The sequence below is a fragment of the Cimex lectularius genome, unplaced genomic scaffold (assembly GCF_000648675.2).
Source record: "Cimex lectularius strain Harlan isolate CLEC.00 unplaced genomic scaffold, Clec_2.1 scaffold26, whole genome shotgun sequence".
NCBI classification, from domain to species: domain Eukaryota; kingdom Metazoa; phylum Arthropoda; class Insecta; order Hemiptera; family Cimicidae; genus Cimex; species Cimex lectularius.
This window is the reverse complement of record NW_019392721.1, coordinates 857,220-885,083: the sequence shown is the minus strand read 5'-3', so window position 1 is coordinate 885,083 and position 27,864 is coordinate 857,220. Positions and strand designations below refer to the sequence as shown.

The 27,864-nt window shown below is 35.7% G+C and overlaps 1 protein-coding gene and 1 non-coding gene across 3 annotated transcripts; both read right to left on the bottom strand.

Moving 5' to 3' along the window:
* Positions 1-1,862: 1,862 nt before the first annotated feature.
* Positions 1,863-23,728, bottom strand: LOC106664039. 2 transcript variants are annotated; one of them, XM_024226668.1, is made up of 4 exons: positions 23,422-23,728; positions 8,286-8,542; positions 8,035-8,223; positions 1,863-3,231 (listed from the first exon to the last, which is right to left on the bottom strand). In XM_024226668.1, the coding sequence occupies exons 1-4, from the start codon at positions 23,641-23,643 to the stop codon at positions 2,541-2,543; spliced, it is 1,359 nt and encodes a 452-aa protein (XP_024082436.1). In that variant the 5' UTR covers positions 23,644-23,728; the 3' UTR covers positions 1,863-2,540. The 2 variants fall into 2 exon arrangements, with proteins under 2 accessions (XP_024082436.1, XP_024082437.1); XM_024226669.1 differs by lacking the exon at positions 23,422-23,728 and adding an exon at positions 16,306-16,496.
* Positions 7,497-7,569, bottom strand: Trnay-aua. Its single transcript has one exon. It is a non-coding gene; the product is annotated as a tRNA-Tyr (tRNA).
* Positions 23,729-27,864: the final 4,136 nt, after the last annotated feature.

Sequence of the window (27,864 nt, the reverse complement as noted above, 5' to 3'; positions counted from 1 at the left end):
TGCAGATTGCTGTTTCCCTTGTTTCTAGTGTTTCCCTTAGGTCATTAATTAACTGGTACAGAGCAGTTTCTGTTGAACTTCCTGCTGTGATGTAGTGGTATGTCTACCACCGCTGTCATTCTTCTGTACAAATACAGGGGTACAAAGAAATAAATTAGGATTCTTCTTATACATATACAGCAAGACATTCCTACCTTTTGTGAAACTAACCTTAGCATGATACTGCCATACTTGCTCTCATAACGATCCTGTCATTTTAAGCAGAAACCTGCAACACAATGTCACATCCTTTGTGGTGGTACATAGAGCTTCTAAAGCTTTATTATACTAAAATTTTGTGGATGATCTATCATCGAATGTTTTGTTCTAAAGCCAAATTGATGGTTTGATATGAGGCAGACTTTTTCTATGAAAGGCTTTAATTTTGTAGGTTAGGATGAAAGTGCAGTTTACCAGGCGTTTATTGATTTAGACTAACTTTCAGATTCAAGGAAAATGTTTTTCACCATATTATACATCTTTTTTTGTCGGTATTTTTTTCAAGAGTTCGCCTGTTATAAAAATCCTCGGGGACTTGTTTTTTAAAGTTTATGTTTGATTTTGTCTCATGAGCCACATAATTTGGAGGCAAAAATGTAATTACTTCTTTTTCTAGAGGTTTCATTACATATGGCATCTGGTTAAATATTTGTTCTAGTTAATGTTAAAAACACAAGGTTTGTCATGGATAACCCTTGCCCATTCGCCATTATATTTATATATCAGTGATATTTTGGTAACAGGTTTTTAAATTTATTTTAGTAGCTTTCCAGAGCGAATGTTTTATTAGGTGTTGCATTTGCAAGATAGCTGTTGACTGTCTTCTATCAGTATTTTAACTTCTTGTTTTATTTATTTTTTATTTTTATTATTTTAAGCTATTTAAAGTCTACAGCTTTGTCTGCTGAGCCTCTTGATTGCTGTTATAAAATTAATATGAATGCTATAAATAACTACTATGGGAGAGGTGTTGATGGCCGCAATGGTTTATATGTACATGGTGCTCATTACTGTAAGGTAAAGGTCCCAGGTTCGAATCCAGCGGCTCTGCATTCACCACACCAGCATCCAGAGGGTTGATGCGACCTCTGCTGTTGCAAACCTTCATAAAAGAGATTTTAAAAAATTCCAATAAAAAATACTAATGAAAATATATTACAGTCACCTCAAGTGTACTGGAGATGACCTAAAGTGGTCTCATTTTCAACCTAACCATAAATTTATTAGGTTTCGTGGTCCGCTTGTGTTGGTCCGACTGAAGGTCGTGGGTTCAAATCCCGCTTGTGACACTGACTTTTTTATTTCAACCAAAACTTTAATTAAAGACTAACTAAACATAAATAATATCAACTGTATGCCTGTCATTTTTGCATCTATGCATACTTTTAAATAATACTTTTCAAAATATTGAAACTGTTATTTTTGCAATGTTAACCTAATTTTTGAGATGTCTTGTAATATAACAATGGAAAAAAAATTTCAATAGGAAACAAATTTCATTTGATAACAACAATAAATATTTATATCAGGAATTTATTTATTTTTGTATATGGGTTTGCAACATCCCGAGTCATAGGTTATGGTGTATTTCCTCTTAAAAAGCCCATTTAGATGTACTTTTGGTTGGTACTCAGTTCCCCAATTTTGACATCATTTTGTTGTAAAGAAAACTTGTGAATAATGAATAACTATCAATAAACGTAACATTCAGTATATTTTGAACTATTATTACAACAACAATCTATTAATATATACAAATTATGAACTTTCAGGGTTAAAAACAACATTTTATGGTTAAAAAAATAATTGATACGATACGATTATCCTATATTACAACATTAAAAATGTAGAAGATTATTATTTAATATGGAACAATGTATTATAATATAAAAACCCAATGTTTAGAAATGAAATGGAAAGTACAAAGAAGGGCCATTGTCTTCGCAAAACACTGGATCTTAAACTGTCGTAGACATATTTTATTCCTTTAGTCAACAACAATGGAATAAGAATGATGGCTATCACAAATATCACATACACTTTACCCATTTGCAAGAGTAAATATATTTTAATTTGTATAAATAATAAAATATTACTGGTAGGATCACAATCTACACATTGAACAACCTGCGTAAATTCTTCTTACTACTTTCATTAGAAGGATTTTTTTTTTTATACGTAACACAATATAACTATATGGCTAATTTATATACATTATTGTATGCGGTATGTAATAATTTTTTTATTTATGATTTCTGGTGAGAGGTATTGGTAATATATGGAAATTTGTAACAAAGGGAATGAGAGTCACTCGGATTTAACAGACATTTATGAGTTTTAAATATGCAAAAAACGACAAAAGAGTTAAGTTGTTTTAAAATTTAATTTCCGCATTTTGATTAGAATTGTTTTATCAAATATGTTTAATTTTGGAAGTAAATCATCGTAACGACAACATCTAAAACAATACCCCCGAATATTACCAGGGGTATCATTTATAGCTATTTGACGAAGAGGTCTTTGAGGGTGGAGCAGATGGAGTTGTCACATGTCACTTCTTCATCAGTTTCTTTTGGTTCCGCTCCAAACCAGGAAGTCTTCTGGGTCTTTTTAGGGGCTTCTTGAGGCGTCGTTTCACCGGATCTTTGGTTGAGAAAGACTTCGATGGCACTACCGATTACTTTGGCATCTACTATCGAGCCCGAAGGCTTGTCCCAGACGACTTTTTCCTTTTTTTTCTTTCCAGGAGAGGCCGCTTCGTCTTCAGTCTTTCCTAGGTATTTTTTATTGGCCATTGGAAGGTGCCGTCTTAGGAACCAGTTTCCCGGAGCGCCCCCTTTGTCTTTTACCTCTCCGCTTTTCCCTTCCGGCAGGAGTGAAACGTCGAAACTGTTGGACCGGCTGTTTTTCAAAAGGTTGCGTTTGTCTTCGATCGCCGAGGGTTTGGGAGGTGCAGGACGTTCTGGTAATGTCGTCGGGGTCGTGGTGGTTGTCGTTTGGGAAGAATTGATCTCTTGAGCTGAGGACGTTAGTGATGACATGATGCACATTAGATCGGAATTAGAACAGACAATGCCGCTAGGCCTGTCTGTAGGGGGTGTGGCTGAACCGGAACTTTGAAACTTAGGAAGCTCTGACGCTCTACGTTTAGACTGTACTTGCAATGGAGGAATACCAGTTACGTCGGAGAATCTGAAAAAACAAAGTACATCATGGTTACATAACTAAAACCATTTTGCACAAATGTAACTTAAAGCTATCATTATTAAGCTAGGCCAACTTAGACTAACCGATCTAAATCGATCACATGAGAATAAACTTTCTGAATTAACATAATATTACATAATTGATAGATAATGTAGTTAAGAAAATAAATAAATTACACATGCGAATCATATAAAACCAATAAATGATATGTGGTTTTTTCGGCTGTTAGAAAATATAGTTCTTAAGCATCTGGTCCAAGATATGGCTTGGGGAAGAAGACATTACATTGCGTCATCCTCAATATTGCCCAGAGGCTACAGTAGTACTGGAGTAATGACAACGACTCCCATTGCTGCCCACGAAGTCCTCCTGAATCTACCATCACGACAGGGAGGAAGTTCACCACAATTTACAGGCTTATGGAAGGACAAGTTCAAATACACTCGCTTAAAAAGGATCAAAGCATTGGGATGAACTTCAGGCTGATAAGTTTCTGGAGATGCCGAAATTCTGAGCTGATATTTCACAGAAGAAATCCCAGTTAATGGGGCTAGTATCTATGGAACCAAGGACTAGAATTCACAGTAGCCTTGGGCAATATGCTAATATATTTTAGGCGGAAAAGGCTAGTGGACAACAAGGGCAGAAGGATGGGTATTGCCAATAAAAAAATAGCCATCTATACCAGCTACTAAAAGTAACTGCCTCATTGGTACTATAATCCAAAGCGTTTGAGATGGCATTAGGGAAACAACAAAATCAACTTTGGGTACCAGGGAAACAAGGAAGGCAATCAATTGACCAAGGAAAGTTCAATCAGGACACATCTTGGCTCTGAACCCTTGCCCTGAACCTGAAATGTCCTAACTGTTGAAACCCCATGAAGCCCGGCGGTTGGGCGGATAAAACCATGGACTTACCCTGTACTACCAAGGCATAGTTTGCAAGGTAAATTAACCGACTATCTACCTAAACCTAAACCAATCCTCTCAATCCAAAACCTGGGACTGTGCAGCGGGTTCTCCTAGGAGACTCTAGCAGACCCTTCCCAACCCTTGGTTGCAAGAGGGTTTCCAGTGCAGCCTTGAGAAGCACAAGCTCTAAAACACAAGCTGGCTCGTGTTTCCTGGCACACATGGTCGCTTTAAGCATCTTCTGCGTGTATTTGGAAGACAATACCAAGGAAGCTTACAGCGTGCGAGGACGCTGAGCCTACGCCTATCTAATCCCTCGTGATGCGTTAAGGGAGTTGCTGGCTTGAGAGCTGGCCGCGATGGCAGGTGCTGTAGCAGAGACACACGCGGGTTAGTGTACCAGATCCTGTCTAAATATATATTTTGTGGTGCATAATCATCTGTACTACGGGGCAGTGCATGGGTAAGGACTCGCTGAGTGGTGAGACACCTGGCGGGTACCTAGAGAAGAGGCTGTGTTTCATTCGTGGCCGCGGACCGTAGTACTTGCGCAAGACCTCCGAATTACCTCTCGACCTCGTGGGAATTGGATGGATCGGATTGCCGAGAGCGTATAGCCAGCGAGGAGCTTTTTACTACGCTGCCGGCGTCCCCGAATGCTTGAGGAATGGTGGACGGGGGCGGTGCTTGTCGGTGCCATCAGAGCTGCCTTTACCGTAGGCATCTAGTGGGTGGTTAGAGATTCTACTAAAATCGAAACCGCGGCCGGAGCGTATCCAGAGGTTTTGTCGCTAGCCCCTACACCCAGGGAGATAGAGTTGTCGTCTCTATCCAGGGAGTGCGTGCGAGACATGGCTGATGCATTTCGACCTCTTTTTGGCTATCCCTATACGCGCAGCACTGGTTAAGTGCAGGATGATGTGGGCTTCTACACCGAACCTCATGGAATCAGCAGATTTTCCATTCGCTGAGGTGAGTCGCTCCTTACTTGAGACTCTAAAACGTGCAATAAGGCCTAATCGGCCAGGTGCGCACGTTAAAGAACCTCAATGTTACATCACATTGCGACCCCAGTGGGAACGTAAACCTAGACTCTTCCCGTTAAATAATGGTAACTTTGTAGCTTTAATAAACAAAGATTCAGTGCAAGAAGCCCAAAGCAACTGTAAAGATCTCCAGCCAACAAGAACTTGCTATTAAAAGCAAAGGTAGACCTGCGGTCCAATGGATTAAAAAAAAAACAGTTTGACATTAACGACGAATAATTAATTTATGATTTTGTTTCTAGCTTGTGACGCAGGGACCTTATAAACCAGGACTATTTTATTAGTCTCTTTTATCTCTCTATCTCATGCCCGTATTTATGAAATACAAATGCGCACAGTTGCGGCCATCAAAGGTTATTTTTTTATTTAGAAAAAAGCTGGATGTTTTTCTAATTAAATTTCACAAATGAAATAACTCTGGGTTATTTCAAACAGAATATTCCGACTCAACTCGTACTACAAGGAATTCACCCTAACCTACATCAAAATACAAAAACTTGTTCGGCACAAAATTAAACGTGCTTTTGTTCTTTCAATAAAAAAAGAAATAATTGTACAGGTAGCTCTAATGTAATTAACAAATCGTAGCTTTGAATTAACACATTTGTGATTTTTCATATCACATTGTTAAAAAATGATTGAAGAAATTAAAAAATATTTTAATGAAATTTATTATTTACTGTTTAACAGTTTATTATTTAGATTAATTAAGGTTTTTAGTTGAGAAAGTAAGTGTCACGAGCGGGATTCGAACACACGATCTTCGGCTAGTTACGCCGATACTGTACCACTTGAGCTATCGTGATCTCGATCCACTCGGACACTAATTTCCCATCTCAACCCCACCTTTTTGAATTTTCCCTCCTTTTTGCAATTTTTCAAAGGGTGTGGTTTGAGATGGGAAGTTAGTGTCCGATTGGATCGAGGTCACGATAGCTCAAGTGGTAGAGCAGCGGTGAATCTAGCCGAAGATGGTGGGTTCGAATCCCGCTCGTGACACTGACTTTTTTATCTCAACTAAAAACCTTAATTAATTGAAAGATATTAATTGGTCAAGCGGACCACGAAAACTAGTGAATTTATTATTTAAAATTTTCGCTTTATTTCAACCAATTTGATTTGTCGTGGAAAGCAAATACGAATTACTGAACGGACATCTGTGTTGACAGGGGACGAACAAAATTGATCTTCTCTAATCCCCAAATACACACCGCTGTCAGAGAGGATTAAGCTTAACTGTAGTCGACTGTAGCTAGATTACGGAAACAGACTATGTTTAATACTAAAAAGTCAAGGTTATAATTCATTTCTTTAAATTCACTAATTTTGTGGTCCGCTTGACCAATTAAATCATTACAATTAGTTTTCATCTCAACTAAAAACCTTAATTAATTGTAGTTATAATTGATAGTTATTACTTTAAATGTTACGATTTACAAGATAAATCATTAAAATTGAATGATTATTTTTCAAGGCTGCAAAGAAATCTTAGTATATTTGATGGATGGATTGGATTTTTTGGTTTATCCCTAAAATTCAATTCCGTACGTCCTGATCGGTCTCAGGGGGGTTTCGTAAATGGTGAATTTGCTAGTAAGGTAATGAATAGTCCCAGGTAATGCACAATATCTGAAGTTTGGATGGGTTTCCCATTGAAATAGACGGTAGTACAAGTGGATTTTTCGAGTGAAAAAAGATGATGTGGGTGGATTTATTTGCGAGAGTAGGACGGAAAAAGGGTTGTATGTTGTTGGGCGTCATGACTAGCAAGGGGAAGATGAGTATTAGATGGCAAAATAATATAACAGGTCTCTTTTTTTTTTACGTTGCGCTGAAAAATGAAACCTGTACATACATTGCACGGCCGTATTTAATCAGCGCAACTGATTTTTTTTCCTGTTGCGACGAAAAATGAAACACACGGCATATATTGTTAAGAAGAATAGAAATGTTGACTGTGTATACTGTGAAGAGGGAGGGCTCTGGGATGCTGCCCTGGGGAACACCCGATTTAATACGAGGAAGAGGTGTTCACTGACCGATGCGGTTTGTCAGATAGGATTTTAATGTTAAAAGGTACTTGAAAGAAAGTTTTTAAACTTAAAGAACAAATCTGATTAAACGCTTGAGGCACATCGCGAAAGTCACCCTAGCAATACTGTTTCTGCTCAAGAGAAGACTGATAACTGGAGGAGAGGCTGTTAGCAGTTTCAGCTATACCTTTTTAGGAAAAGCTTTTCATGGATTAAAAATAGTAAATTAAGGTTTTTAGTTGAGATAAAAAAGTCAGTGTCACGAGCGGGATTCGAACCCACGATCTTCGGCTATATACGCCGCTGCTCTACCACTTGAGCTATCGTGACTTCAATCCACTCGGGCTCCACTCCATTCAAAAGTGGGGTTGAGATGGGAAGTTAGTGTCAGAGTGGATCGAGGTTACGATAGCTCAAGTGGTAGAGCAGCGGCGTATCTAGCCCAAGATTGTGGGTTCGAATCCCGCTCGTGACACTGACTTTTTTATCTCAACTAAAAACCTTAATTAATTGAAAGATATTATTTGGTCAAGCGGACCACGAAAATTAGTGAATTATAAATAGTTTTATCTGCCTTTTCAAAACCTGCATTATTTTTGTACCAGCCCAATACATACGTTTTGAAATTGAAAAGTTTGAAAAGTTAGCGTGTCTGTAATCGTTTATTAAAAAATCTTCTACAAAATATTAACTTTCTTTAGAACCTGTGTAAAAATATTTAACCTTCAAATAAAGGCAAAAGTGGGCAATTTTATTTCGACCGACAACACTAACTTTAAACAGGTACATTTTTACCTCCTACTTTCTTTTTGATGGTAGCGAGCTGTAGAGCCTGCTCCATCCAGCGGTTCCACTTCGCATATTTTCTCCTGGCTGTCCGTCTGCCACATCTTCAGTCTGACTTTCCGGGCGGCTTTGATGTCCGCGATGTCGTCCATTATGTCTAGTTGTAAATTGAAGTTGCTTCCAGACACGCTCGGAGACCTGATTTTGACAACAAAATCGAAACAGTCAAATAAATTAAACAGATATCGTTTGGAAAATACCTGGCGATCGATGAGGAAGAATCGCGCCGAGGGAACCGGGACAGAGGAAGCCCTTGGGTCGGAAAGGCAGCGATAGATTCTCTCCTGTTCCTCCCGAAGAGAACGGACGTCGGCGGTGCCCTGGATATGGTCACCACTGAGTGCCTCCTTCCTCCGGGAGTTGGTGCAGGTGCGCTGGATAGTGTGGCCAGGAAGGCAGCCTCCATAGGCGAAGGACCTTTCCCACCTTCGCCACCTTGCTCTGACAGTCTTCTTACCTACAAAAAAAGAAAAGTTTTTATTTAATTTATAATATACAGTATAAATAAATATATTTTTAAATTAATTAAGGTTTTTATTTGAGATAAAAAAGTTAATGTCACGAGCGGGATTCGAACCCACGTCCTTCGGCTAGATACGCCGCTACTATACCACCTGAGCTACTATGACTTCGTGAGCTGAGGTGGTAGAGTAGCAGCGTTTCTAGCCAAAGGTTGTGGGTTCGAATCCCGCTCGTGACATTGACTTTTTATCTCAACTAAAAACCTTAATTAATTGAAAGATATTAATTGGTCAAGTGGACCACGAAAATTAGGGAATTGTATATTTTTAAAATTAAAGAGAGGTCTTTTGGTTATCTTAACCGTGAAGAGTAGTCTACTAATTAATTAAAATGTACTTCTGTTTTGTTTTAATCATTAAATAAAGGCTGTTTGTCTACTCGTGTAACAAATTTTTCCTGTAGATTCTACGTTCAAAATGGAACCAAAAACTCCTTATTAACTATGGTCCGAATCTCAACAGTTTCGGAGTTATTTCACTTTTTCTGATTTTTTAAGATTTCACGACCTTGCTAAATAAACAATGATAACTCCAAAACTAACAGGTTTTGAATAAATCCGTTGGTACCATTGAAAACTTCGTTAAATTTCCAATAAGATGTGATTAATACAAAACTTGTAAAGATTCGTGAAATAAGCGTTTTAGTAGCGAGACAAANAGATAAAAAAAAGTCAGTGTTGCCAACCCGCCTGAAAAATGGCAAAAAGGTGGGGTTAAGATGGGAAGTTAGTGTCCGTAGTGTGAGTAGCATTTATTTATTGTTTAGCCAGTACTTCAAGGTGTCATTCCTCCAAAATGGTCATCTTTTTCAGTATGTAGTTATAGTCCAATTTCAAGGTCTACAAATACAGAGGTTCAGGGTTCATCTCGAGAAATAGAAAAGTCGATTGTATGTAACATGGCAATCTAAAAAGTCTTTTTATAAAAAATTTGTCGATTTCATCATAAACCTTATATCTTCATGCTTGAGCACCGTAACATATTACCGCTCCATGCACAACGTCAAATTTTTTGCATTTTTTTCTCTGCTCTACATCATAAATATACCTCCCTTCGCCTTGGCAAGTTCAGGGATGATCAGGCAAGAGTGGTCAGGGATGTAGTCATCAATGTTATACCCACGTATTTATAGTATTTTACCACTTCAATTTCAGTGTCCTGGAAATACTATCTTTCTTTTTTTTTTTTGCTATCGTTCCCCGTCATTTTTAAAGACCATTATTTTAGATTTAGCTAATTTTATCTTAAGGTGCTTAAAACGTAATTATTCAGAAATCGTGAAATGCTGTCTGGTGTGATGTAGTTTTCAGAAAAACATTTTCTTTATCGTGGCACGTTTCGATCTTTATTGAGATCATCTTCAGGGTCAGGTACAATAAACATTGTAAAAAATTTTTTTTGCATTGCATAAATTCACTTTTTTCCACATCCTACATCTCTTTGTTAATTTTAAACAGTGTTTATTGGCCCTGGCCCTGAAGATGATCTCAATAAAGATCGAAACGTTGGCACTGTAAAGAAAATGTTTTTCTGAAACCTACATCACACCAGACCGCATCTCACGATTTCTGAATAATCATCTACTAACGCCCACTAATCACCACACATTAAAACATAATACTAGTATAAAATATGTTGCATTACTTTTATCATGTATTTTTTTAAAATAAAACAAACCATTGCATCAGCATTTTGTCATTATTCCCATAGCTCTTTTGGCTAATAAACAAAGCCATATCTAGTAATTTGTGCAATTTTAAAACCTAACGATGTCCAAATAGTTTACTGAAGTTGGTCATTTGGCTAGTTTTTTTATTAGTTAAAAAATTATTTTTCGACCCAGAGAGTACAGATGCATATAGACATCAATTCATATTTAAATAATTTATTATGTCCTGATCAGCATGATAATACTATGAGATGTTTTAGAGGTGATTGGTTGAAAGATCACATTTGAGAAATCAGAGGAGCCAGATGTTAGTTATCGATCGCCTCTGATCATTCTTGTCCGCCTGTCCTCTCTGAAAAGTTTCGGCCACTTATATTTATTTCGCCATCTTGAGTTAACAAGTAACATATAAGGATCTGTACGGCAACCAGATGACCAAGCTTCTTAAAATTTGGTTTATATTTTTGCATATGAAAATTGTTGAGAGAACTTCACTCGTGGTTTAAAAATGGTTCCAATTGCATTTTCCTGCCCAGATAAGAACTTTTCGGTGTCCACTCAGGAAAGTAAAAAGGAAAAATCGAAGGACTTCGTTTCCAGTCGTATTTCATCGATCTTCTCCTTCTTATTCCAACAAGAACGTCATCATACAAAATTTGTCAACGTTGATGTTTATTCAATTAATTAATCTTTTTATGTAAATAATTATCCAGAACTCGTGGCCAGACCGCATCTCACGATTTCTGAATAATTATCGATTAACGGTCACTAATCACCACACATTTTTATGTAAGGTATTGGTTGAAATGAAAAAATTAGTGTCACTAGCGGGATTCGAACCCACGACCTTCGACTTATTCATTTCAACCAAGACCTTGCACAAAAAGATTAATTAATTGAAAGAAGTTATTTGGTCAATCAGACCATGAAATATAATGTGTTGATGTTTATTTTACACCTGCTAGTTTGACTACAAAAATGACCAAATTTATTAAATTAATAGGCATTTTTATAAAGTAATTTAGTTCTGATTACCTCCGCTAACTTCGCAAAGGATCCCATTGTATTTTAATTTTTGCAAAAAAAAAAAATAAAATTGATATGTTATTGAGCTTCTAGCCCAAAGATAAGTATATACAAGAAATTTGAAATTTTTGGAAAATCTGTGGCAGGTTAAGAAAGAAGTCATTTATTAGCGTGAAAGGAAGGGGTTGCTTATAACCCCGCCCCGAGGAATATCGAGTATTCTGGGGGGTGAATGTGATCAGACTTCTATGTTTCTATCGAGTGTTGTGTTTGTGTTAATTTATTCCAATGAATGTAATTTATTAGCGTGAATTGAAGGGGTTGCTTATAACCCCCCCCCCCTCCGAGGAATAACGAATGCTTGGGGTGAGTGTATGATGTCTGGAGAGTAAAAGTAATTTATGAGCGTGAATGGAAGGGGTTGCTTATAACCCCGCCCCAAGGAATATCGAGTACTCTGGGGTGAGTGTATGACGTCTGGAGAGTAAAAGTAATTTATTGGCGTGAACGGAAGGTGTTGCTTATAACCCCGCCCCGAGGAATATCGAGTACTCTGGGGTGAATGAATGACGTCTGGAAAGTAAAAGTAATGTTTAGCGTGAAAGGAAGGGGTTGCTTATGTATGTTTTATTTCTATTCTGTATTTGACAATTTGAGGTACAAACGAGAGACTAGCATTGCACATCAACGTAGTACATATTTGAAATCAGAGAGTCAGTAACCAGATCGAGATGCTTAAATGGCTGCATTTTTAAACAAAATACGCGCGAAAGAAGAGGTATACGAAGAAAACACGCAGAGGGCCGGCAATGACCTCAGCTGTTTGTCGGCCCATAAACATCCCACTTTATTATTATTATTATTATTTTGGAAAATCTGTTTCATTGTTTAACCACTTCGCTGATGAGGGTATGTCATTTACCCAAGTTCACATAACACTTACGGTGTTTTACGCTGTCTTAACTTTACCCTAAACTAATTTAATACAGACTAAAACTTACATTGTAAACAGTTACAACATGACCTCCCAATTACGTAAAGTACAACCAATGACTGATAAGATAAATAATTTGTATAGAAAGTACTTTGTAAAAATGATGAAAACTGTGTGATTTAAGTACAATAGGTTTTTAATTTGTTTCCGTCTGATGGGTTTTGCTTTCTAGCCATCTTCGGAGGGTTTCAAATAATTTAAATTACGTTTTAAATTACGACGTTTGTAACATTTCTTTTGAAGTTTGTTATATCGTACTTTTCACACGGGGCAGAGGCCATGTTAAGTGCGGCAATTCAATTAGACTTCACACCTCGCATTACCAACCTGCACGGTCAAGCGTGAAATTAACTTTGGAGGAAAGGCTAAAATTAAACATTAACCAGAATATTTAAAAAATATCTTGACATACGTAGAGAAATGTCAAATAATATAAAAAAATTTGAAATTTTTTTTATGTAATGAACGTGAATAAGACAAATCGTAACAAAACAATGCCACAAAGCAAAATCTAGTCCTGCAGCCAAAATATAATCGGTTGAAGTCAATTAGTAATTTAGTCTCAAAAATTAAATTGTACTGAATTTTGCACAGTCTTTAAACAATTAATTCAGTTATGCGAAAAGATAAATAATAAACCTCAATGGAACAGTTTCCGAGGGAAATTCGTGATGAAGACAGAGAACAAAACCGTCAATTTCATCAAATACGACTCCAAACTGGGCCAACTAACCACATCTGTCGAGGGAAAAGTGGTCAGAATTAATAGAATTGAATCCTTTGTCTCCATAGCGACGATATCCGTCAAATTTCACTGGTGAAGCGGCAAAAATTTAAACATGACCTATATTATACTCGGATATCTGACCTGGTTATTACGAATATTTTAAAAACTTCATGAAAAGACAAAATAAGTAAAAAAAAGCCGTGGTGAAACCAAAAGTTGTAAGATTTTCTTTTGGTGTGGGCGGGATGATGAATGAATGGAAAAAGGAATATACTTTATCCTGGAACTTTAACCTTTGACTACAGATTTTTAAAGCAAACAAAAATATTATCTTTTGGGGTTGGATTACTCAGATGAAAGTTTCTTTTTTTTGACGATGTTCATTGTTCCAGTCAAAAATTCATAACTCCTCAGGATTTCATCCAAATTTAACCTTATTATAACAATTAGAAAGCTGCTTATTCTTACTTAATTCTATGTCAACAACATTTGTATTTTATCAGAATGTAAATGAGGACAATAAGGATAAATTCATTTGTGTTGTAAAAAATTAGTTTTGTTTTAATCTTCCTTTAATATCTTTAAGTACAGTTTTTCATAGAATTAAAAATAGAAATTTTTTGCTCGATCAGATAAAGGCAATTTTTTCTCTCCGATATCATTAAGAGAAGAATGTACAGAATATTTACGATTTTTTATGTAGTACATATAAGAAAATATGCAGGCTTGAATTAAATGAGATTTCCTGTACGAAAAGTTAGAAAAACGAAAAGGTGTTTTCAGAAATGTTAACCAGAAAGCATTTGTGTTGTAAAAAATTAAATTTGTTTTTCCTTTCTTTTATCCTTAAATACAGTTTTTCATAGAATTAAAAATAGGCGTTTTTTTTGCTGGATCAGATAAAGGCAATTTTTTCTCTCCGATATCATTAAGAGAAGAATGTACAGAATATTTACGATTTTTTATGTAGTACATATAAGAAAATATGCAGGCTTGAATTAAATGAGATTTCCTGTACGAAAAGTTAGAAAAACGAAAAGGTGTTTTCAGAAATGTTAGCCAGAAAGCATTTGTGTTGTAAAAAATTAAATTTGTTTTTCCTTTCTTTTATCCTTAAATACAGTTTTTCATAGAATTAAAAATAGGCGTTTTTTTGCTCGATCAGATAAAGGCAATTTTTTCTGTCCGATATCATTAAGAGAATTTTTTTTAGAGAATGCACATAATGGTTAGATTGTATTGTGAAAATAAATGAAATAAGCAAAACTCCTTTATAGATTTTATTTGATCACTCCGGTTTAATTAATGTACAGAATATTTACGATTTTTTTTGTAGTACATATAAGAAAATATGCAGGCTTGTACCAAATGAGATTTCTTGTATGAAAAGTTAGAAAAACCTGAAAATGTGTTTTCAGTCAAGTTAACAAGAAAGCATTTGTGTTGTAAAAAGTTAGATTTGTTTTATACTTTCTTTTATCCTTAAATAGAATTTTTCATAGAATTAAAAATAGACTTTTTTTGCTCGATCAGATAAACGCAATTTTTTTTCTCCGATATGTTTAAAGAAAAATTTCTTTTTAGAGAATGCACATAATGTTTAGATTTTATGTTGTGAAAATAAATGAAATAAGCAAAACTTCTTTATAGATTTAATTTGATAACTCCGGTTTAATTAATGTACAGAATATTTACGATTTTTTATGTAGTACATATAAGAAAATATGCAGGCTCGTATTAAATAAGATATCTTGTATGAAAAGTATAGAAAAACGAAAAGGTGTTTTCAGAAATGTTAGCCAGAAAGCATTTGTGTTGTAAAAAAAATAGATTTGTTTTGTGCTTCCTTTTATCCGTAAATACAGTTTTTTATAAAATTAAAAATAGACTTTTTTTTGCTTGACCAGATAAAGGCAATTTTTTCTCTCCGATATCATTAAAAGAATTTTTTTAGAGAATGCACATAATGTTTAGATTTTATATTGTGAAAATAAATGAAATGAGCAAAACTTCTTTATAGATTTAATTTGATAACTCCGGTTTACTTAATGTACAGAATATTTACGATTTTTTATGTAGTACATATAAGAAAATATGCAGGCTTGTGTTAAATGAGATTTCTTGTATGAAAAGATAGAAAAACCTGAAAATGTGTTTTCAGTAAAGTTAGCCAGAAAGCATTTGTGTTGTAAAAAATTAGATTTGTTTTAATCTTCCTTTAATACCTTTAAATACAGTTTTTCATAGAATTAAAAACAGATATTTTTTGCTCGATCAGATAAAGGCAATTTTTTCTCTCCGATATCATTAAAAGAATTTTTTTTAGAGAATGCACATAATGTTTAGATTTTATGTTGTGAAAATAAATGAAACGAGCAAAACTTCTTTAAAGATTTAATTTGATAACTCCGGTTTAATTAATTTACATAATGTTATATACCAGACAATTTTTTATGTATTACATATAAGAAATAATATGCAGACTCGTATTAAATGCGATTCGATATATGAAAAGTTAGAAAAACCCGAAAATGTGTTTTCAGTAAAGTTAGCCAGAAAGCAGTTTGGAATAATTTGGATTTGTTTTATGCTTCCTTTCATCCTTAAATATAGTTTTTCATAAAATAATAAAAATAATCCATATAAAAATGCGTAACACCTGTACATTTTATCCAAATCCATCTTTTTGGCATCCGAAAAAATTTCATATTCTGCTCATTTAGCTGTTTAATTGTTAAATTATTGTATGAAAAATTGGATAAACCTTTTAAATGTTTCATTTTATTGCTCAAATTCTAATTTATTGACAAAGGCGACATTTCTGCCGTTTACTGTAGTTAAAAAGGACCAAAATACCCGTGAAGTTTTTTGTGAATGTGCAGAGTCGGTTCAAAATTATTGTATTTGTACCGTTACCATTTTGTGGTTTTAAATTTTAAGGGAAATTTTTTTTAATCAAAAATTTGTATTCTAGAGCAAAATATGAGTATCAAAGAAGAATTAAATAGCTCGGGGAATATATAAAAAAAAAACATATGGGATCAATAAATAAAGAAAATAATAATGATTTAAGAAGAAGAAGGTTCATTTGAGATGATTCAAAGTGAGTAAACAAAACAAAATTTTAATCGGTGAAGGAAGACTGATGAATTTTTAGAAAAAATGAGTTCGTATTTGCATAATTCAATAAATTATAAAAGAAATGTGTGTGGTTTAATATGATTAAATATTTCGGATATCAGTTATAATTATCGCAAGAAGTCTGTATTAGTTAAAGTCTTACCATTTTTCAGGACGAAGAACAATTTATGGCCAACTTGTTACAGGTTTTTTTTTTAATCAGTGCCACGACTATTTTCTTCTCCACAGTCGCCTGTTGTTTTGAGAAAACCGACTGGCAATAAACACTTTTATGTTTGTCCAATGCGTCTCCGCGTTATGCAACATTGTTTCTTTTGAAAGCGGAAGATTAGCACACATTATAGTTTCTAATTTCGGAACAATTGACATTCCGGGATTGATTTGAAATTAAAATCGACCCCGTCTGGTCAAACGGACAAATTGGAATTGTTCCCTCTTCCGGCCGGTAAACGAAACTTCCAAAAATAGCCGAGTTATGCGAATCCCCGATAAACCGAGCGTCGACTATGCCTGTCGCCGGATCGAACGAATCCGAATCATCTTAGCCTGGGGTGGAATTTCAATTTAGATTCGGAAGTTTATCATGTCTGAAAGCCGATAAAAGCTTCTTTCATGCAAATATTTAAACAGAACATAAAAATGCATATTGAAAAAAAAATTCACGGGTTATCTTGAAATTTTGATTGAAAAAAAAAACACTCAGGGAAAAATGTTTTTCTTACTAATATCCGCTATATATTCAATTATCGACCTACCCTTCTTCTTGAAATTAATATAATCAACTTTCTGGATAAAAGCACTCCCTTTTAAAGATGCTGTCAAGGAAGTGTAATTTTGTTAACGTCGAGGAATGTATTATCGAGCTTTGATCGTATGTCAAACCACTCTGATCTAATGACATTCCACCGAATATCGAGAAGCCACGCATAACTTGTAAAACAGAAACGGCAAGTGAAAAATCTCCTGATTTAATTTGTCCGGGCAGAACGGTCTACCAAAGGAAGCCTTTCAAACTTTCCAGGATAATAATTCGTTAAACTTTTCGCTTGTTTAATTGCTTCTGGTGGAAATTCAAACTTTCATGACGCGTTTTCTTAGCTATTTTTAACCTTTTGTACATTGCGTAATTAATCATTACTTAATATAAAACAAACCGCAGAAATTTTCCTAAATAAACAAACATTTGCGGCACAACCAACAAATTCATAATTTTTCTCATAAATAATACATTAATTTAATACAACAGAAGACATGTAGTTTTACATCAAATATTCCACGTGATTTATCTCTTAAGGTTTTCGCTTGTTTGGCAGAGGTTGAAAAGTCCTCGATGTGCTTGGATATCCTTATTTGCCATTCAAACCACGTGTGTCCAATATAGACTGAAGATGAAATTGTGACACCATGCTGAACGATTGCCTTTGAGGTCAGGCAATACACTCTAGAAAATGGCAATTCTCGTTTTTCTCATGCTTTGAAGGAAAGGGTGCATTAATCATTTTTTTTTTATTAGTGACCGTTTGTCGATGATTATTCAGAAATCGTGAGATGCGGTCTGGTGTGATGTAGGTTTCAGAAAAACATTTTCTTTATCGTGCCAACGTATCGAACTTTATTGAGATCATCTTCAGGGCTCGAAGTGTTCGTTTTCTGTGTAATTGTAAGGGGCGCTCTCAACACGACACGCAAGAATGGCACAATTACACAGAAAACGAACACTTCGAGCCCTGAAGATGATCTCAATAAAGTTCGAAACGTTGGCACGATAAAGGAAATGTTTTTCTAAAAAATACATCACAACCAGACCGCATCTCACGATTTCTGAATAAAAATAATCAAAATTTAGCCTAGTTTTCTTAAAAAATTCTCAGGGTTCTTAATGTGGTTGGTGTCCTGTATTGAACAATTAAAACATATTTTTACCTAACTTTTTTTATATAACCAATATGAAAAGAATAAAACTGAAAACAAGCTTTTGACCTAACTGTTTTTCAATTTTTTCTTAGCGAAGCGTTGCTACTTTAAAAAAAAATTGAATTTCTATAATAATTTACATTCCCAGAACATATCAATCATAATATCTACAATATTTAATTTATGTTTTAGTGATACTTCTATAACAATGGTGAGGTTGAGATGGGAAGTTAGTGTCCGAGTGGATTGAAGTCTCGATAGCTCAAGTGGTAGAGCAGCGACGTATTTAGCCGAAGGTCTTGGGTTCGAATCCCGCTCGTGACACTGACTTTTTGTATCTCAACCAATACCTTAAATAAAAATTAATTAATTGAAAGGTGTGATTTGGTAAAGCGGACCACGAAAACTAGTGAACTCTACAGGGTGTCCCAGTTCCTTCTGACGAAACTCAGGGAATCGATTCTACTCTTCGTTTGGAGCAAAAAATACTCAGGAGAAAATTTTCGGAAAGTTCTCTATTTTGAAGATATTCGTCAATTTAGGTTTTGTTCAACTTTTCACTACCTTACCACATAAAAACGCTTACAACTTACAAAATGTTGAGACTACAACTATAAGCTAAGCTTAAAAGCAACCCCAATATTCCTACCCTTTTCTGAGTCGATTTCTATCTTAAATTAATTTGCTAATGCTAATCGTTTTCAAAATGAACCATCTTGTCGCTACAAAAATCATAACCCCCTCACGCATAAAATAAGCCCTAGAATCGTGTTGTACAATAAAAATATGGGATTCTCATTTAAAATAACAAAGTTTGTGTCATTTCCCAGGCAGTTGAGAAAGTTAAGTTAAATTTGTAACCACCATGCGATTCCTTGCTTAAATTAACGTGGAGTTTGTATAAGACCATTTTTTGCTAAAGTTAATCTTTTCCGAATTAAATTGGTGGACTATAGAGGTTGATGCACCCTATATATTTATTATAAATTTTATTAACTTATATAAAAAAGTCGATGTACACAAAAAAGAAAAATACTTCATGGTATCAAAAATGTTTAAAGTAAATTATATAAAATTACATACATCATGGTAGAAGAAACGAAAGTATGTAGCAATATTGATAAATTAATTTTTGTACTTTAATAAATTAATTCTGTACTTTAACGTTATATGATTGCATTGATAAAACATATTGCAAAAAATGTATATTTAGAATTTCCATAATTTATCATACGACAAAAAATACGAGGTAACGAATTAATTTGGCGAACGTTTGATTATTTATACAGGGAGTGCCTGTTCCTTCTGACGAAACTCAGGAAATCGATTCTACTCTTCGTTTGAAGCAAAAAATGCTCAGGAGAAAATTTTCGGAAAGTTCTCTATTTTGAAGATATTCATCAATTTAGGTTTTGTTCAACTTTTCACTACCTTACCACATAAAAACGCTTACAACTTCCAAAATGTTGAGACTACAACAAATCCAATTACACAATTTGAAATAACGCTAAATTTGCTATAACATACTTCTATTTGCAATAATCTGAATGACTTAAAATGTCAGCCAATATCAGTTGGAATATGTCAAAATCACAAAATTTAAAATTTTGGTCATGATTGCACGTTCTACTGAGGTTACAAAAAAATACCTACAACTTGCCAAATTTTACAAAAACTTCTTCATTTAATATGCTTTACGTTGATTTTTCAACTCTACTAGAACGTTATTTAAAAACCTGGATACATCTACTGATTAATATTTTGGAATAAGTTTGGTATATACTCGTGGTCAATTGCTGAATTTTAAAAATGCGTAAAGAGTCCTTTTTTTCAAAAATTAATATAAGCTAAGCATAAAAGCCACCCCCTGATACTTACCCTATTCTGAGACGATTTCTATCCTAAATTAACTTGTTAATGCTGATCGATTCCAAAGTTAATTAACTTAACTTTCTCATCTATCTAGGGAATGACATTAACTCTGTTATTTTAAATGAAAATCCCGTAATTATTATTATTGTACAATTCGATTCTATAGCTTATTTTATGCCACTTTAACTGAAAGGAAGATTTTGATAAGATCGACAATTTTTGAGTGATGCCCGACGGAGGAATCCCCATTTTATTAGGAAACGATTAACTATAGCAAAAAAAATGGTCTTATACAAACCCCAAGTTAATTTCGGCTAAGAATCGCGTGGTGGTAACTCATATAATTTTCTCATAGAGCTAGGAAATGACATTAATTTTTATTGTACAACTCGATTCTAGGGCTTATTTTATGCCAATTTTACTAAAAGAAATTTGTTTGAAATTAATTAAGATTTTTAGTTGAGATAAAAAAGTCAGTGTCACGAGAGGGATTCGAACCCACGACCTTCGGCTTAATACGCCGCCCCTCTACCACTTGAGGTAGCGTGACCTCGATCTACTCAGACACTAACTTCCCATCTCAACCCCACCACCTTTTGCATTTTCCCTCCTTTTTGCCATTTCATTTGTCGCCGAGAATCAAATAGATTACACGACATTTGAAAAATGGTAAAAAGGAGAGAATATTCAAAAGTTGGGGTTGAGATGGGAAGTTAGTGTCCGAGTGGATCGAGTCACGATAGCTCAAGTGGTAGAACAGCGGCGTATCTAGCCGAAGATCGTGGGTTCGAATCCCGCTCACGGCAATGACTTTTTTATCTCAACTAAAAGCCTTAATTAATTGAAGATATTAATTGGTCAAGCGGACCACGAAAACTAGTGAATTTTTGACTTATTTCGTTTTCTTTTTATGACTTTAAATCTAAACTTGTTGAATTAGCTGAAATGCTTGAATTTGAGCTTTCTATCGCTTGTAAGGTTGAAGCCATTAGATAGTATTGTAGTTGCCATGGGTTGACCACGAAATCTATTATAATTCAGAGTTTAGAGTTTGTCACTGGTCGGTGATGAGTTTGGTTGACCTTTGTTAAATTTTATGGCGTAAGTGAGCTATAGGGGAAGTGTCCCTATTGATTTTTGAAAAAAATATTAATAAAAAAATTAGCCTACTTTACTGAAAGCGTCTTTTTGTAACTTTTTATTAATCTTATCTTATTTAATCCGATCGTGCTTATTAATTTCTTATCTACAGGGCAAAAATAGACTGATGTGTAATAAACCTTGAAATACATGACCCGTTAAGGCAGATATCTACATTTAAAAAATATGTAAATTACTTTTTCTGTATTGGAAAGAATTCGCATACACGTGACTAATATTTGTCGACCTCGGCAAAAAAGGTTTCATTAAAATCTGCCATTTTCCGACAGTAGCTTCCTAAGTTGTCTCTTATTTTTATCTCTTTTTACATTCGCACGCTTTTTTCTTTGACACATTCTCTTCCACTTTACTGTGTTTAATATCTCTCGTTTCTCACAATTCGCAAAAACTCATTTTTTTTTATAACGTGATATTGCTGTTTAACTATTTTATTAAACTTTGTTATTAACCCTCATCAAACTGTTGCCAAAATAATTACATTTATAAGATATAAAATAAAAAAATTAATGTGCATTTTTATTTTATGCACATTAAAATTACGCTCGACCGACATTGGGTCCTTCCTCTCTCGATGGTTTATTGAACAATTGAAATGAGTTTTGGCTTTGCGTCAACTTCGGTGAGGCGTGTTCCACGCTGATGATGACGCTTCATTTTAATTTTGTAGATATTTACATTTTTACGTGTTACCTATTTGAAGGTAGTTGTAATTTGCTACAAATTAAAAAAAAGAATGAATTGAAGTAAATAATATTCTTTGAAAGAAAATTCACCAAACAACCGGAAAATAATTTAGGGATAAATTAAAATTTAACTTACAATTTATTACTTAATTTTGCTCTTAATGCATCTCTCTCTCTCTCTCTTTCTCTCTTTCTCTCTCTCCCCCTCTCTCTTTCCCCTTCTCTGTCCCTCTCTTTCACCCCCTCTCTTTTCCCCTTCTCTGTCCCTCTCTTTTCCCCTTCTCTGTCTTTCGCTTACACCCCTCTCTCTTTACCCCTTATCTCTCCCCCTCTCACACACCCTATCTTTTCCATTTCTCCCTTTCTCTCTCTCTATTTCTTTATTTCTCCCTCCCCTCTCTCTTTTTATCTCTATGTCTTTCCCCCTCTCTCTTCTCTCTCTCTCTCTCTTTCCCTCTCTTTTTTACCCTCTCTTACTCTCCATTTCTCTCTCTCTTTATCTCTCTCTTTCTCTCTCTCTCTTTCTTTCGCTCTCGCTCTCTCTCTCTCTCTCTCTCTCTCTCTCTCTCACTCTATCTCTTACTACTTTTTTCATGATAAGTATACTCAACCATTTACTATTCTTAATGTTTTTTTAACTTATTTTTATATTTCTACTATCATTCTCACTCACTTGCGCTCGTTATCTATCAGAAACATTATGTTCTTGTTTTGCTTCTTCATGCATTTTCCACAGTAGAATTAACTTCATTAACGTTCGTGGTCCGATTGACCGATTAGTGATTTTGAATTAATTAATCTTTATATAAGGTATTGGTTGAAATAAAGAAATCAGTGACACGAGCGGGATTTGAACCCACGACCCTCGCCTTTGATCTTCGATCCACACGGACACTAACTTCCCATCTCAACCCCACCGAATTTTCCCTTCTTTTTGCCATTTTTTTTATCCCAACCAATGCCTTATATAAAGATTACTTAATTGAAAAACGTTATTCGGTCAATCAGACCACGAACTCTGATGAACATTTCATTTGTCACCGAGAATCGATTACACATTTGAAAAATTGCAAACAGGAAGAAAAATTCGAAAGGTGGGGTTGAGATGAGAAGTGGGTGTCTGAGTGGATCGAAGTCACGATAGCTCAAGTGCTAGAGCAGCGGCGTATCTAGCCGAAGGTTGTGGGTTCGAATCCCGCTCGTGACACTGACTTTTTTTATTTCAACCCATATCTTACTTAAAAATTATTGCTATAATTATTCCACAGATTTTTGACTTTATTAAAATACGCTTTTCCTGTTATCTGTAAAACGTTTTGCAATTCAATGTGCCCACTGAAAAATTATAACATGCAAATCACTTCCTTTTATTTTCTGTGCTAATTATTCAGCAGTGAAATCGAGTCTAATGTCATTCATGGTTATTCAAAGCGTAGATATGTAAAAATATTTTCATTTTTATGACTTTTATGAGGCTGAATATGCAAAAAATAAATAAGAAAGCGTTGCATTTGGTTTATTTTTAAACTTATCGTTATACTTGTTATGTTAGAGTTGTATTTAGTAGACGGAGAAGATAAGAAAACACTTTTTGTGAAAGAAGTTTAATTTTGTGTCTTTTGTTTTACCTGGCTTGCTGTGATACCGGATGTACATTGGGGCGTGGGCAGAGATCTTTTCCTCATGTCCCTGTACGGCGAGAGAAGATAGGGGTTCAACGAAGGCGAGTCCGGGATGGTCGGCGACTCCTGGTTGTCACTCGTGCCGCCTTCCTCCTCTTCCTCCGGGATGCCCCCTGACTCCTCGACGACGATCAGAGGTTCCCCAGACACGTACGACGCACGCCTCATTGTTCAGATCTGAAACATCGGGGAAAAACAAATTAATATTAGAAATGGAACGTGGTAAAATGAGGGAAAAAGCGGAACATTGATAAGGAAGGTGTAAAATCCACGGCCGGATCTTGCGATAAATCCGATTGTTTCAAAAGTCCGATAAAAGCTGAAAGAGAGTGATACAGAAATTTTATTTTGTTCTCGTTTTATTACTTTTCTAACAGTTCAGATGTTTGAAAATTTCTAAAGTTAAATGAATCTTTTTGTTCTGTTATCATGGAGAATTTATTTAATACAGACTATGATTGTTTCGTTGAATCATGACGATATACTTATTGATGTTTTAAAATCACTTTAAGTAAATGACTGTATTTTATTTAGTCAGGAAAAAATTAAGAAACTTTAGGGTAAAATACTTTTTTTATGTCCTTATCGTTATATACAAAAATAATATTTTTTTTCTTAATATCATATTAATAGTGTTGTTGGGGGCGTTGGTGGCCGCAACGGTTTAGGCGTTGACACGGCGCTCATCACTGTAAGGTAAAGGTCCCAGGTTCGAATCCAGCGGCCCTGCATTCGAACTCGACATACTTACAAATGGGCTTTTTTTTTTCAAAAAACACCGGCACTTCGATGGTTGATATGACCTCTGCTGTTATGAACCCTTGCTAAAAAAAAGTGTTATTTTTGTAATAACCAAACTGATTTCCAAATATTTGTAGCCAGTTTTCATAAAAATCAAATAATTGGACCAATCCGCAAATAAAATGTAGATTTTTGTTGAGAGAGTGTCAAACTCCCCTTCCAAGTGATCATAGATAATACAGACATTTGGACCCCAAATTTCAGGTAGGCCCAACCCTAATATGGTACAAAGATGTAGGGGTAAAAGGGCCGAACTATACCTTAGCAAAGCCCCTTGTACTAGCCCAAATAATTTTATAAATCAAGGACAGGAGTTGATAAAAAAAAATATGAAAGTTGTACAGATTTACACTCTCAGTTAGCTAAGCAGCCATAAAGAAACATAGGGCTAACGCTTTCAGCTCGGAATTTCTCTGAGGGTGTCTAAATTGCCTAATGGCTATAGAAAAACACAACAAGGTTACCTTAAAGTTGGTTTCCCGATCTGAAAATACAAGGAAATGAAATAAACAACCAACTAGACAAAAAAGAGACAGCACTCTCTCACCTATGGTACCAGAACCACTACCACATGCACCAGAATGTGTGGTTAAGTTGGAACTGCTAAAATGGGTTGAGAAAGAAAAACATCAGACTAAGGTACCAGGTATGAAGCAACCTGAGACATTTACAAACATATAAAATAAAGCCAAACACTCCTCTCTTTAAACACAAAGCAAGGGTATGCCAAAGTATAGGCCACTATACCGGCCACTGTCATAACATGCCGACTTTGTCTGGAGGAACCAGAGAGACATGCTTTCCCGTATACTCGGACGTTTTGATTCTCAAGATGAGAGCTGACCACCTGACGCGTACGGCAGAATGGTGTTACTGCTGCAGCGTTGGTGAAGTGGCAGGTCAGCCCCGAAGGCCCAAGACAACCTCGTTCCCCGCTTGCCCATTCCGAGTGGTCGAGTCTGCATTAAGCATCAGACCGTATGCCGCGCGCATAGGTCTACCTAAGCCGAAATACATCAGCACTCCCTAGGAAGAGAAGGCCACTCTGTTTCCCAGAGTATTGGGGCTTCCCTAGCGTAGAAACTACCGGATCCGCTCCGGCCGCGGTTTTGTTTAAAGTGAAATGGCTAACCACCCCCTAGAGGAGTACCGCCTACGGTAATAGCGTCCAACCGATTCACTACCCGTTCCCATCCACCATTCACGCATTCGAGGGACTTTTCAGCATAATCATAGCGTCCTCAACGCTTATACGCTGTTGTCTGATCCGCCGTATCTCGTGAGGCCGTGTGTATAACGATGGTCATGCGCAAGTTTCGTGCGAAGGTCACAGATAGAAGACAGCCTCTTCTCTAAGTTTCCGCCAGGGGCGTCACCCCGTACCACTACGAATGTATTCCCAGTATAACATGGGCTGGATTTTAGAACATTTTATGTTATCCCGTCGTTCAGATGGTTATGCACTCTCCCCCGTCTATGCAGACATGATCTGGTACCCCAACCCTTGTGTGCCTCTGATAACACACCCGCCGCCCATGCCGAACCATCCCTAACCAGAGAGACAGCACAAATCCTTTGTGAATGTGAAGCACTAGACCGGTTAAGGTACATCCACATCAGTAAGGCAATTCTCACACCCAAAGCGGCGCGCGAAGAGGCATAGAGGAAAGTGCTTAGTGCACAGTGCACTTTGCAAAGTATGGCTATAATTTTTAAGGGTTCCACAGTTCCACGATAGACCTACATAGGTCGCAGGGAGGAGGATTTTTGAATCCCAGGCGCCAAACTCGATGTAAGTCAAGAAAAGCCCCAGAACAGTGCTATGTCATCTGCTACTCTGCAACCTCACTGTGGGTGATTTACATTGCCCAACCGGACAGGAAAAGCGGAACAATGTACTGGAAAAAAGATAGAAATTGTTGGCACAGCTGCTATAGTAAAGTTGAAGCGTGAGGACTTGAATGGCAGTGTATTGTAAAGATTCAGCAGATTATCATTTACGCTAATAACTTACATTCACACATACATTCACACTACCCCAGAGTACTCGATATTTCTCGGGGCAATTGTGGATAAATCCTTCCATTCACGCTAATAAATTACATTCACAGTATTCCAGAGTATTTGATATTTCTCGGGGTAATTGTGGATAAATCAANCTCCATTCACGCTAATAAATTAAATTCACACACCAGACACTGTCACACTTTACCAGAGTACTCGATATTCTTTGGGGTAATTGGGGATGAACTCTGCCATTCACGCTAATAAATTACATTCACAGTATTCCAGAGTATTTGATATTTCTCGGGGTAATTGTGGATAAATCAATCCATTCACGCTAATAAATTACATTCACAGTATTCCAGAGTATTCGATATTCCTCGGGGCAATTGGGGATAACCTCGACATTCACGCTAATAAATTCCAATTCCATACATACATCAAAAATCATTCACACTTCCTCAGAATTATATTCTGAATTTATTAATTAATTATATTATGATATTCTAGGGGGTGTTTGGGGATAAGCCTCTCCATTCATGCTACTAAATTAAATTCACACACCAGACTTTGTTCACACTACCGATTCGTACTCAATATTCTTTGTGGTAATTGGGGATCAACTCTGCCATTCACGCTAATAAATTTCATACCCATATCACAAATCACTCACACTACCCCAGAGTACTCGATATTTCTCGGGGTGTTTAAGGGTATGCCTCTCCATTCACACTAATAAATAAAATTCACACACCAGTCTTTGTTCACACTACCGATTCGTACTCGATATTCTTTGGGGTGATTCTCGGGGTGTTTAAGGGTATGCCTCTCCATTCACACTAATAAATAAAATTCACACACCAGTCTTTGTTCACACTACCGATTCGTACTCGATATTCTTTGGGGTGAGGGGATCAACTCTGCCATTCACGCTAATAAATTATATACACACCTCACAAATCACTCACACTACCCCAGAGTACTAGATATTCCTCGGGGTAGTTGGGGATGAACTTTCCCATTCACGCTAATAAATTTCATACACACATTACAAATCATTCCTACTACCTCAGAGTACTCGATGTTCCTTAAGGTGTTTGGAGATATGCCTTTCCATTCGCGCTAATACATAAAATTCACACACCAGTCTTTGTTCACACTACCGATTCGTACTCGATATTCTTTGGGGTAATTGGGGATGAACTCTGCCATTCACGCTAATAAATTACATACAACATCACAAATAATTCACATTACCCCTGAGTAATTGGGAAATTAGCCAAAAATTCGATCAGATAAATAACAAGTATCATATGTATGAAGGAACGAAAGCCACAAAAACAACAAAAACCATTAAAAAGGCACTGAATGATAAAAATAACAAAGAAATACTACAATAACAGTTAAATGCAAATAAAAGAACATAGAAAAGTATGATTATGTGCCATAATTCTTCTACTTTTGTAGTTTGGCATAGCTTTGCTTTTTTGGTGATCATGATAATCGGAAACCCTCCAATTTATTTTGTTTGATTTTTATCTTATAATTTTCTTCCTTATTTTGCTTTTTATTAGGTTAAATTTG